Below are 13,424 nucleotides of genomic sequence, written 5' to 3' on the forward strand. Positions count from 1 at the left end.
GCGCATGCTAAAAACAGCCTAACGAAGTTGCAAATTCTAATGTGACTTTAATTCGCACAACTCAAATACATATCAGTTTAAAACATTCTCCAAGTCTCTGCTGCCATTTAGCGGTCTCTCTAGATACTGTGCATAGACTACGAGACTTGTTACATGGATATGGGAGGAGTCAGGCAAGTGCAGTAGTTCCTGATTGAGTCGCTCAAGGATTAAACATGCCATGTAGCTTTAGCAGGAAATATGTTTTCGGCTCGCGTCTCTATCATGCCGCGGGTGTCTTTGGGTATTGTAGTCGTGTGCGGCTTGCAATGAACGCCACTCAGTGGAATAGTACTATGTTTCCCAGGTGGCTTAGCGACAAAGCGCGCAGGCGTGTTAAAAACCTAAGCTGTCAGTGAAAGAGCAGCCGGAACCGAACGAGGTTGAAGGAGTTTTGCTGTGCGTTTCTGAAGACGGGACAGTGAGGCAACATGTCCCGGCAAACCAACAGAGGCACCGAGAGCAAAAAGATGGTGAGGGTTGTTGTGCTGAGAGGACTATATTACTATACGTGGGAAATTGTGCTAATCAGGGCCTTGTGTGCCTGCAAAACTCGGAGCTCATTGGTAAAATGGATCCTCATACTGGGATGCAGATAGTCGTGGCCCTAAGGGCACAGGTACAGCCACTGGCTGGTGGTAGTGTCAGTGTTAACTAGTATGGTTTAATAAAATAACATTCCACTTAGCTGTGTAAACATTTAGTAGTGGGAATTTTTGTACTGGAAATAAGATTTTCTGTATTATAAAATTACCTTTCCTCTTTGAATAAAGTGTGCAGATCGGGCCTATCCTTAATAAATGCTTTGTTTACCAGTAGGTCCTTCCAGCAGACACAGGGGCTCCCATTCCGATTAGAAGAAAGGAGGTTCCATCTAAATATTCAGAAAGATTTTTTTGCAGTGAGAGTTGTTCTCTCCCAGAACCAGCTGTACTGGCTGATAGAGGGCCGGCCTGATACCGGCGGGTTGGGCTGGTTCAGACCAACCCTGGCACATCATTTGTTGGTCACGAGTGGGTCGGGTTTGAGATCTTTTGCTCATCCTCCCCACCCATGACCTAACACTGCTGGCTTCCTCTTCCGGCTCTCTAATTTATAGGTGCCCCCTGCCACCCCCCCCCCCCCCGGTCCCTTTTGTGAATTCATTGCGGGGCAGACGCAGGTCTATAAATAGAGGGAAGAAGCTGGGTCGGGTCGGGTAGGGTATGGTCAGATACGGGTCAAGGGTTTCACTACTGGCTGATACATTATATAGCTCTAAGAAGGGGTTGGATGGCTTTTTAGCAAGTGAGGGAATACAGGGTTATGGGAGATAGCTCTCAGTACAAGTGAGGGAATACAGGGTTATGGGAGATAGCTCTCAGTACAAGTGAGGGAATACAGGGTTATGGGAGATAGCTCTCAGTACAAGTGAGGGAATACAGGGTTACAAGTGAGGGAATACAGCCTAGCTCTCAGTACAAGTGAGGGATACAGAGTACAAGTGAGGGAATACAGGGTTATGGGAGATAGCTCTCAGTACAAGTGAGGGAATACAGGGGTTACAGGGTTATGGGAGATAGCTCTCAGTACAAGTGAGGGAATACAGCTCTCAGTACAAGTGAGGGAATACAGGGTTATGGGATAGCTCTCAGTACAAGTGAGGGAATACAGGGTTATGGGGGATAGCTCTCAGTACAAGTGAGGGAATACAGGGTTATGGGGGATAGCTCTCAGTACAAGTGAGGGAATACAGGGTTATGGGGTACAAGTGAGGGAATACAGGGTTATGGGAGATAGCTCTCAGTACAGGGTTATGGGAGATAGCTCTCAGTACAAGTGAGGGAATACAGGGTTATGGGGATAGCTCTCAGTACAAGTGAGGGAATACAGGGTTATGGGAGATAGCTCTCAGTACAAGTGAGGGAATACAGGGTTATGGGAGATAGCTCTCAGTATAAGTGAGGGAATACAGGGTTATGGGAGATAGCTCTCAGTACAAGTGAGGGAATACAGGGTTATGGGGGATAGCTCTCAGTACAAGTGAGGGAATACAGGGTTATGGGGGATAGCTCTCAGTACAAGTGAGGGAATACAGGGTTATGGGGGATAGCTCTCAGTACAAGTGAGGGAATACAGGGTTATGGGAGATAGCTCTCAGTACAAGTGAGGGAATACAGGGTTATGGGAGATAGCTCTCAGTACAAGTGAGGGAATACAGGGTTATGGGAGATAGCTCTCAGTACAAGTGAGGGAATACAGGGTTATGGGAGATAGCTCTCAGTATAAGTGAGGGAATACAGGGTTATGGGAGATAGCTCTTTGTACAAGTGAGGGAATACAGGATTATTGGAGATAGCTCTTAGTACTAGTTGATCCAGGGACTGGTCCGATTGCTATCCTGGAGTCAGGAAGGATTTTTTCCCCTCTGCGGCAAATTAGAGAGGCTTCAGATGGGATTTTTGCCTTCCTCTGGAGAAACTAGTAGTTAGACAGGATTTATATAGCCATAAAAGGTTGATGGACATGTGTCTTTTTTTCAACCTAACATAATATGTAATCATAATAACACTGCCAAGTGTCTGATCTTGCACTCAAACCCCTAGGCACTCATTACTCCGAGTTTATACAATCTAGTTCTATAGAGACATCCAGTGCAAATGGGTCGTTCTTTGGCTGTAATACTGGGCTAGATTTCAGGATATAAAATGACTTTTTCCAGAGCACTTAACAGCCCCCACCAGCCCAATAAATAGTGACTGTCTATGGTATCTTACAGCAGGCCCTCTGGCATTAGTAAGAATCCACTGATTGCCAGTCTGCGCCTGACTTTTTAATCTATGATTCTCTTTTAGACATAGGTTTTTAAGTAGAATTAAACTCAGCCTGCAATTGCAGGAAATGTGTGTCAGTTACTTACCTGCATTTAATTCTTGAGGTGGACTGGTTTCAGATTATTAGCGAGGCAGTACTGTGTCCCTTGGGGTATGTTTTAGGTTTGGCATTCAGTGATTATAAGCAGCTGAATGTTACAGGACAGCATCCTCACCCTAAGCACATGCATAAAGGATACCCACACACTGCTTGTGTCAATACTACACTCTATCCTGATCTCCTGCATTTTGGCAGTCTCGTGTTTTGTGCCATTACAGCTATCTCACTTAACTGTGTTTTTCCCTTCTCTCCATCTGCCTGCTGCACTCATTCTGTAGTATTGGTATTTGCCATTCATTTCACCTACTGCATCTATGCATCTTATGGTATGTTTCCTTATATGCTTATTCACTCTGTTTCTATCATGCCTGCCTACATTTTCATAAGGTCCAGTCATAATGGGAAAATGTTTCTTTTTCCGCCTGTCTTTCTTCAACCATCAAAATTTTCCTTAATATGCTGGGGCACCACACAGGGCAAATTGGTCTTTTTATGCAAAAAATATGACTGCTGCAAGCATCACATGTATTCTAAGGCATGAGTCCTATGATAGACCCCTTGTATTCTTATTAAATACCAAATGTATGCATATGGGCACTGACGTTCCTTAGTAGGTGTTTAAAGGTCTAAAACGTGTCCTTTTAAGATATTAAGGCATTAGAAAGCCGTGTTTTCAATGCAGAATTACTTGGAACTGTCTCTTTTAATCTACACTTCAAGTTAGAATGGTGTTTAAGTGGGACTTACGTAATGTCTGTATCATAGGGAAAAGGAGAACAGATTTAAATCATACACTTTGGATACATTTAATCAAATTAGATTAAATCTTACATATTTTTTACACTCTATGTTAATTACACACACAGGCTGGAAAACATCAAAACAAGGAATGAGTAGAGCTTTAATAAGTGGAAGAAGGTGGTTGTACAGTGGTATCTTGTTTGAGACTGATATGAAAGAAAGAGTTATATCCTACTTATCCCCTTTAAATAGGCAACAGAAAATGAGATCATAGCTTATTATGTACACAGAAAATCCCCACTCTCGTGTCTCAAGTCTCATTTGCAATATAAGTAAAAGCTGATGTATGTCTTTGCTCATTTGAGGCATTATTTGTAGATCTCCACAGAATAGCCCAAAAACTGCAGAAGAAAGCAGTATGGGAGCTCCCGCTATGAAAATATTTAAAGGCTAAGGAAAGCTGATTTCACTTTTAATACTCAGTGAATGTATCCACAAGTTTATTTCCCAGGCCGGTGTCTCTCTACAGAACAAAAAAAAAATGACCAGAATTTCTAAAGCAGTGCTGCACCCCCATTTTACATTTACTTTTCAAGGTTCCTTAGTAGACTTGGACTTGTGCATGCCCAATATACTGACATTTTTCGCTTTCATTGTACTGTGCATGCACAAATCTCAAGTCTGCTGAAAGGACGCCTGGGTAGTATAGCTAAGATGGCGGCTGCTTTAGAAATTCCCCAGGCTGGAGAATAAACCTAGCGGTTTCATTCACTGAGGTGTGCCTAACATATTGAATTCAGCTTTTTTTGTCCTTTAAATATGCTGAAAGGGAATGTCTGGCAAATATAATAAGCTATGTTTGTGCATTTTACTGTCTATTTAATAAAAACATTGCATCGTTTTAGTTCTATTTTACGTTTCAACCTGTCTTTGTGCTAGCAGTTCACCACACTAATATTACAGCTGGCATTATGTGTATGAATTCAAAAAGGGCTGAGTATTGACCCTGTCATTGCATGCTTGGTTTCCACATCATTCCTTTGTTTTTCCTTCATAAATTCTTGCATTGCCAAATAGCACTGAATCCGTTATTATAGCACGTAATTCCAATGGCCGTTTCAGCATTAAATGTATATTTATCTTCTCATTAGAACTCTGAGCTCTTCACTCTGACATATGGGGCTCTTGTCACCCAGTTGTGCAAAGACTATGAAAATGATGAAGACGTCAACAAGCAGCTGGAAAAAATGTAAGTTTAGATTTTTAAAATAAGTGATCCAAATGCAAAAGGTATTTGCTGTAATTATATTTTGTGCAGTTGGGTATTTAGTGAAGCTCCCTAGAAAGAGTTCTTCAGCAAAATCAGCCCATGCAATCTATTGGGTTCACCAACAGTAATTATTTATTCCTATGTTTCTCTACAGTTTCTCTAAACTTTCTTCTATCATTTTGAACTTTATTGTAGTTGTCCCAGGCTACACTATTTCTTTATGATCTGGTTGATGTTTGTAGTTACTAAGTTATTTAGCCTTATGTTCAGCAGCTCCCCATTTTGCAAGTTTAGCCACTATGTGGTTGCTACGATCCAGATTACTATAGCAACCAGGCAGTGGTTTGAATGGGAGGCTGGAATATGAATAGGAGAGTCCTAAATAGAAAGATAAGTAATAGTAACAATAAAATTGTAGCTACACAAATGACCCCTATTTGAATGCTGGAAAGAGTCAGAAGAGGAAGGCAAATAATTAAAACCTATTAAAAAACAAACAAATATGACAAATGTTTTAGGTCCATTGGTATTATACCTAATGTGTAATCTAAATGATGTCAGTGTTGCAGCTGCTGCAGTCACGGACTCATTTTAAAGCGTTTGCAGTCGTAGCTAAATAATTAAACTGTGCGAATGGAAAGACTGGGGTAATACATTCTAAAAGTAAAATCCTGCAATGGCAATTTTTTATTATTTAATGTGGTAGCTGATTTAAATATTCAAAACAAATAGCTACAAGTCCATAGACTCTTGCTGCTTTGGGTGTAAAACCTGCAAATTATTGCAGTATTGTTTCTTTGTTGCAGAACAGTGGCACACCTTTCCTCATTACTGTCAGAGTAAAAAATGGAATTTAAAATCAAAACACGTGGGATTTCCATTGATCACTTACTGTCAACTTAGAATTGATGGGTGAGGTTTGTGGTACAGTGTGGCAATATGGTACCTGATCTGCTGTTTATATCAAACCTTGGTCCTGATCTGTTTCATTAGCCAGGTTGCCGAATTAGTGGTCAATTTGTGGGCAGGTGTAAGGTGATCAAAATGTTAAGCCCTCTGTCAGTGATCAGGTCACCTTGTGGGGGGGTGGAGGGCTCTAGTGCAACTTTGACTCCATGCTGGTATGATGCTGGCCTGACTGACTGATAACTGAATACGTGCCAATTTGGTCAAGAAAGACAATCTGTGCATGACAAAGCTCCATGTATAGGCACCTTTTATATATTCAGGTTTATTAAATGTTGCTAACTTTGCTAATTGATATTTTCTGTGCTGAGGAGGGAAGTACAGAATCAGCACCCAATATCTGCCTTTGTATGGGCCCTTTGTAAATAGGATAAGTATAAATCTATTTTCAGCATTGCTGAATTCCCTTACTTTGCAAGTCTGCATTACCTGTACTGGAAGAATCTTTGAAGTGTGCCAAGTTGGCATTTCCTTTGCGGTTTGGTTCTGAAATAGAATTCAAGGCCACCACAAAACTGCCTCTGCTCTGCAGTGAGTCGATCTTATTTAAATGCCCAGGAAACCAAAAAAACCTTTTGGCAAAAATGACATCCAGCCGCAGAAACCTTAATAGCAATAATGCTTGTTCTCCAGGAACATTCTAATGCATCTACTTGGAAACCTCAAAAACCATTACAAACAAATTTACCAAACATGTCTTTTTACAGTTTTGCCAAGCTTATAAACTAATAAGTACCGCACACGCCCCATGCATTAAAATTCTGTTCTTTACTTAAAGGAACAGTAGCCCCAAAAAATGAAAGTGTTTTAAATGTATTGAAATTTAATGTGCTGTTACCCCGCACTGGTAACAGTTTGCGCTTTCTCCAGAAATAATACTGCAGTTACGGGTTTTGTGTAATCACAGGGACAGTGATTCAAACTGAATAGGACAAAAAGGCTTGAGTTTACACAACACAATACAGTGGGTTTAGTTAAGCATTTAGTTGATCCCTGCTAAATTAAGGTCCTCTATAGCTCTTGGGCACCCTAGATAGTCGCAGGGGTTATCCCCCTGCAGCAAATGTTCCCATATTAACAGTATTTTGTTTACAAGCCTATGCTTATGCAATTGTGTAACAATTGTATAACGGTTTGAAGAAAACTGAGAACTGGGTTTGAAGACCAGATTTTGTCCCATGCATTCAGTGTTTTAAACAAGGTCTTGTGTTGTGTTGCAAATATTTCATCATTGTAATGGGATTTATTCAATGGAAATATTTTCAGGCAGATTTAGTGAGCCTGATGGATTGCATGAAAGCTCTTGTGTTCCTTATTTGCTGGTAGGAATCACGTTAATGTGTTCCCAGGTGTTTACAAATTGTTGATTAAGCACAAAAGGACCACAAGAGCTTTTGATTATCCACCCACAACCCCAACACTGGACTCGCATTCAGCTCTGTTTGACACATACAAAACGGCATTACTTTTGGCCTTTAAAAGGGGGCTTTACCTAATATTAAATATCTATTTTATATTTGTGTTGGTGAGCACAATGACCTTTCATTTGTTGCAGCTTTCCTTGGTCCTAACTTTAGTTAGGTGATCCCTGTGGCACCCGGTGAATTGCTCTTATGCTAATATACAGCAGTTCTAACCAGCGTATAAGATATTATGCAGAGTATGGAGCAGGATGCTAGTATACTCCCTGCAGCAATATACCCTTGTGTTATTTTATGCAAAGCTGTTGTTTTTGTTTCCTTTTTCCTCAGGGGATACAACATAGGTGTAAGGCTCATAGAAGATTTTTTGGCCCGGTCAAGTATTGGGAGGTGTCATGATTTTCGGGAAACAGCTGATGTTATAGCAAAGGTAATTATAAAAGAAGAAACTGGTGTTAACAAAAGTAATTAAGAAAGAAGCAACTGATTGGATAACTTTGGAGTTAGCTCCTCACTCCTATTACTATTTTTTCTCACCTTTCTCTTTTTCTGACCATCCACTTTTACTTGCTTTCCATTTTTTTTTACTCATTATGCTCTATGGTCTTTGTAATTTCCTTTGGCTGAAGAAGATGCTCAGAATAGCGTGCTTGCAGCGTGATGCTCAGAATAAAGTGCCCTGGGCCTGTGCATTATTTGATAAGGAGGAACACCATTTTCTGAGTTTCTTAAAATGTTTACTTTCATTATCAAAAATAGAATTGTTTAAATGAAACATGATTGGACATTGTGAGACATTTGAGACAAATATTTAAGTAAATTTTGCTCAGCCTTCATTTGAAGTATCTACCAGCCAATTGCTACAAGGATTTCTATTATTACTTTGTTGCTTTGGTTCTTATTTGTTCATCCTTTGAACAGGTGGCCTTTAAAATGTATCTGGGGATCACACCTACTATCACAAACTGGAGTCCTGCAGGAGATGAATTCTCCCTCATCCTGGAGAACAACCCTCTGGTAGACTTTGTTGAGTTGCCAGACAACCATTCCACTTTGGTCTATTCTAACTTGCTATGCGGGGTACTGCGGGGAGCCCTGGAAATGGCAAGTAGCAACTTTTTTTTTTTTTTTATTACTCACATACATGCTAGTTATGTGAAGGCCGACAAAGTGGAAACGACCCTAACCAGGCAATCCAGTGGGGCACAGTAAGGTCGTGGGTGGGGAAGGCAGAAGTAAGTGCTTGGCGTTACCCACAAAAGTTGTGTGATATTCATCACTAATTTATGCAGATTAACCTTTTCTATGCCAGCTTTCTTATATTTATATGAGCCACATTTCCAGTAAATAGGCCTTTTGAAATAAAAAATAACAAAAGTGGTATAAAGGTGATACCTTTATTGGCTAACTAAGATAATCATAGCAAGCTTTCAGAACATTTTAGTTCCTTTTTCAAGCTGATTACCTAATCAATCAATCATCTAAAATGTTCTGAAAGCTTGCTATGGTTATCTTAGTTAGCCAATAAAAGTATCACCTTTATACCACTTTTGTTATTTTTTATTTCAAAAGGGTTACCCTGTAAAATTTTAACTGGTTAGCACGGTACATCACCTTTTCCTGCAGTAAATAGGCGAAACATTATATGAATCAGAGAAACCTGTAAATGTAGACTCTGTCACTAGCACACTGGTATTTTTGTGTCACCACCATTAGATTGTAGTTGTCTTGAACATGGAGCAACTAAACAATACCATTTCTGGCACCTTGCTAGTAATTGTATTGTTTTCCTATCTGCAGTACAGGCATTGTCAACCTGCATCTTAGGTGCAGTGGAACATTAATCCTGCTTATATTTCAGTTTTAACTTGCATATAAATTGTACTTGTTACAGTATTGGTATACTCCATTGGGCTTGTTGCCTGTTTACAGTTTCACTGCCCCATACAAAGGTGGAGCTGCAGGCCTTATGAGGCTATGGGCAGCTCTCTTCTAAAATATTGTTTCAACAGTTGCAGTTTTTATTAACCGAAACCTAAACTGAAATTCATGTGCTTAGTTTTAATTATATTTTTCATGAGATTAACGACTGACGTGTTGTGCTACCTTCGCTACTTAAACATGCAACTGAACAGAAAATATCTGTTACTTGTGTAATATGGGTTTCATTATCCAGCCATCCCCCATAGAGGGCATATAAGCAAATATTTCTAATTTTAAAGCAAATTCTCTTTAATAATAAAATGATAACACTTAATCTTAACTAAGTGACAAGAATGCATATTTGTGGCAAATAAATCCAATTGGGTTTATTTAATGTTTAAAGAGAAGGAAAACTTCAATCACTGGGGCATGTCAAATGCTAGAAATGTCCCACTTACCTGATACCCAGACTAGTGCTCCTATTAACTTTGGGGTATTTTTGTGTAAGCACCACAGGGTGATCCTCTCCATTCTTCGTCTGTCTTTGCTTGGGTGCACATGTGCATAGAGTGAAAACCCAAACTTTAACAAAAAGCTTGTCCCAGGGTGCTTTCTGAGAAATACCCCATGCCAGTGGTGTCTTCTGCTAACAGGAGCACCAGGGGGTGTCAGGTAAGTTATTACTTATCTGGGGGTGGGGGAAGCCTAGTATTTGGCACCCCCTAGTGCAGGGGTAGGGAACCTATGGCTCGGGAGCCAGATGTGGCTCTTTTGATGGCTGCATCTGGCTCGCTGCTAAATTTTTAACAAAGAAAATAAGGGGGGGCGTGGCCTGCGCTCGGCGGATAGAAGAAGTGTTCTAAGATTTAGAACATGTCTTCTATTCGCCGAGCGCAGGCCACGTCCTCCTCCACATTGCATCCGCATCCGGCATCCTTGGGACACACCCTACCTTGCCACTGCGCTCGGCGGATAGAAGACGTGTTATAAGCCTTAGAACACGTCTTCTATTCGCCGAGCGCAGGCCACGCCCTCCTCTGCATCGCATCCGGCATCCTTGGGACCCACCCTACCTTGCTCCGCAGCATCCGCGGCCAAACATATTGTATGGCTCTCATGGAATTACATTTTAAAATATGTGGTGTTTATGGCTCTCTCAGGTTCCCGACCCCTGCCCTAGTAACTGAAGCATTCCATCTCCTTTAAATGATTTTTATCAGACTTAAGGTTTGGTGATCCAATTTACAGAAAGGTGCCTTATCCTTAGATCCCTATCCTGTGCATTCTGAGTATTAGATCCCATAACTGTACAGCCTTTTGTGTTTTAAGTTCTAAGCCTAAGCAAACTTTGACAACTGCTTTCTCCTAGTGGAAAAACAGAGCCCCTGCCCACCCCATGAGAGCTGCTAACTGCCATTGTACATTACAGATACATTTTTATCTTTGTCTACTCTCATACAGGTGCAAATGGCAGTGGATGTGAAGTTTGCCCAGGACACACTGAAAGGTGATAGCGTGACAGAAATTAGAATGAAGTTCATCAGAAGGATTGAGGATAACCTACCAGCTGGGGAAGAGTGATTGGAAAAGCAACAGTTACCTTCACAAAAGTCACATTTCCTGATTTAGGATTCTTTTTTTTGCCCTGGTATATAGGGCATTTAGGCAGAATTGCAGATTCTGCAAACAACTTGACCTTATCATTTTTGTTTTTTTACTTTTTACAGACTTCATTGTAAATTCTCTTTGCACTGGAATTGTGGTGCACATTAACATTTTTAAGACCAATTCAAATGGGAATTTTCACTGCAAATGAATGCAGTCGGTCTGAACTATTTCTATCTGTTTTTCAAGAAAAAGGTTTATTTCTCAATTGACTATCAATTATCCCGGAAGTACCCAGGTTGTTTACCTCCCTCAACTTCATAGATTTACCACCCTCTGCTTGTTTTTTTTTTATTACAGCTTTAGAAATCCCAAGCCACTTATTCAGTAGTAATCATATTCAAAATGATATTGTCATCTTGTGATTTATCTTCCCATGGTGCGGAGAAACCCCTTACTAGCTGATATACCTAGAATGCAGTATAGTCACATTAAATCCATTTTAGATTTGCAGATGAAACCAAAACACAAGAACACAGGGCCACTTTAAAGTTCTGCTTCAGTGAAGTCCATTTAATAATTTAGGACTTCACAAAATAAGCATTTTTACCATGTGTATATTGTGTTGATTTTCATTGTGTTTGCATGATATGGCATTTTGAGGAGTCAAGCCAGTACTAGCTTCCAGCTCTTATGTACATTGCCCATATCTACTCTGTTAATGGCATAGCATTATTCCAGTGCTCAAGTAGTGCTTGAAACCAGCACTGCCCAGTCTCCTCCTGATGTTATGTTGTATTGCTCTGAATTAGGGTAGTGTTTCTCTGTGGGTATGTACTGAACCCAATGGTCAGGTAGTCGCTTTCTTCCGATGCAAATGTAATGAATAGTTTTATCTCTGAAGGTGAACGTCCGCTTTAAATTCTTATAAATGATTTACTGATATTAGCAACTTAAAACTGAAGTACAGAATAATTTAACACACTCCTTTATCTAACAATTTATGATGTAAGGGAGTTGCTGCATGGCAGTACTGAAAAATCTTTCTAGTATTTACAGTTAAAGGGCAATTAAATGTTTATTGTTTTCCTACATAGGGCTGCTGGCCAACAAACTGTAAAGTAGGCCTTTGATGAGAAGACACAAATTTAAATCCTCCACGGGGGTTCCCCAGTCATTCCCATGTTTGTAAAACATAAATGAAATTCTTTGTCCCCAATATAATCTTGCACGCTTGCTTGAAATCATATGTCTACATGTGTGTGCTTATGGTTTCAAACAAACCAAATGCCAGGAGAACTCCATACAGGAGATATTGCTATGTTATTCTTTGTTGCAGGGCTCCTGTATTCCCTGTTTTATATTGTAGTCCTGTATAAAGAGTGGATACAACAGGCAAGATTAAGCTTTTGCTATTTATAAGTGCAATAGATTACTTCTTTCTGTATATGTATATGTACATGTATATGTGTAGGAGGTGTCAGATTTCCTTCCAAGGCATTATTTATTTTTTTTCTTAACCAGCAATGACAAAAGACCATCAGTTCTTCGAGGTTTGTTCCCATCCTCTTACAGATTTACAAGTATACAGAAAGAAAATGTTTTGTGAACATTGATCTATGCCTTATGACATGTTTAATTGTGTAAAGCGAATGTACAATAAGCTCAAATACAAGCAGGAAGGCGATTATGTACCATTCATGTGAGAGGTGTGGGATAGAGATTTTCTTTATCCCTTGTGCTGGAACCTATGCAAGACATGAGTTCAAGCAGGCGTGTGTAATGCTTCATATACAAACTGTAATGTAAATTTTCATGGACGTGTGGAGTCTTATCTAAACATGTGCCCTTTAATCATCTCTTGTATGTATGCATAATGAGTATTCTTAAAATACCAGTGCTTTAACATGCACAGAGAGAACAAATATGTCAGCAGACTGTGGGAATCTAATACCAAAAGCTGTTACAAGTGCTTTGGGACCTTTCAAGCTGTCCATGTTTAAAATGTCAACATCTTCTCTTGTTTTGTCTCATTCTGAGTTGTATATAGTTAACAATGGTGATAAACTTTAATAAATAACTTTTAAATTATATTCTCATAGTTAGTGATTATATCTCTGTATGCGTTGTGTGTGTGTGTGTGTGTGAGATTCACTATAATGCAGGGTCACTCACTGATTCACTTCCCCAACGCTAAATTATCTCTATCTAAGCCTAAAGGGCTTTTAAAAGTTGCTTCATATTTAGAACATTTCTGGAATTAGAACCATTGTTTCATCTTAGTTGTGCGCTCTGTTTCTCTTTATGCTATGCCTATTTTCAGAAGGAAGTAAATAAAAATGGTGGACCACTATGTAACAACTTTCTGAATTTGTTCCTTATTATCCAATTTCCCTCCCTGAGTGATCCAATCTGTGATTAAAGGAGAAGGAAAAGTAAAAACTAAGTAAGCTTTATCAGAAAGGTCTATGTAAATACAGCCATAAGCACCCAGAGTCCTCTATCAAAAGAAACACAGGATTTATTGTCTCCCTTTTGTAAACATA

The 13,424-nt window shown here is 39.8% G+C and overlaps 1 protein-coding gene across 1 annotated transcript; it reads left to right on the forward strand.

Annotated features, from left to right (window-relative positions):
• The first annotated feature begins 417 nt into the window (after window positions 1-417).
• On the forward strand, window positions 418-12,971 carry trappc3 (trafficking protein particle complex 3). The gene is given in 5 exon segments (NM_001015966.2): window positions 418-512; window positions 4,845-4,942; window positions 7,681-7,780; window positions 8,272-8,454; window positions 10,735-12,971. Coding segments are annotated over 5 exon segments (543 nt in total). The 5' UTR covers window positions 418-470; the 3' UTR covers window positions 10,855-12,971.
• Window positions 12,972-13,424: the final 453 nt, after the last annotated feature.

Source organism: Xenopus tropicalis, chromosome 2 (genome assembly GCF_000004195.4).
Source record: "Xenopus tropicalis strain Nigerian chromosome 2, UCB_Xtro_10.0, whole genome shotgun sequence".
NCBI classification, from domain to species: domain Eukaryota; kingdom Metazoa; phylum Chordata; class Amphibia; order Anura; family Pipidae; genus Xenopus; species Xenopus tropicalis.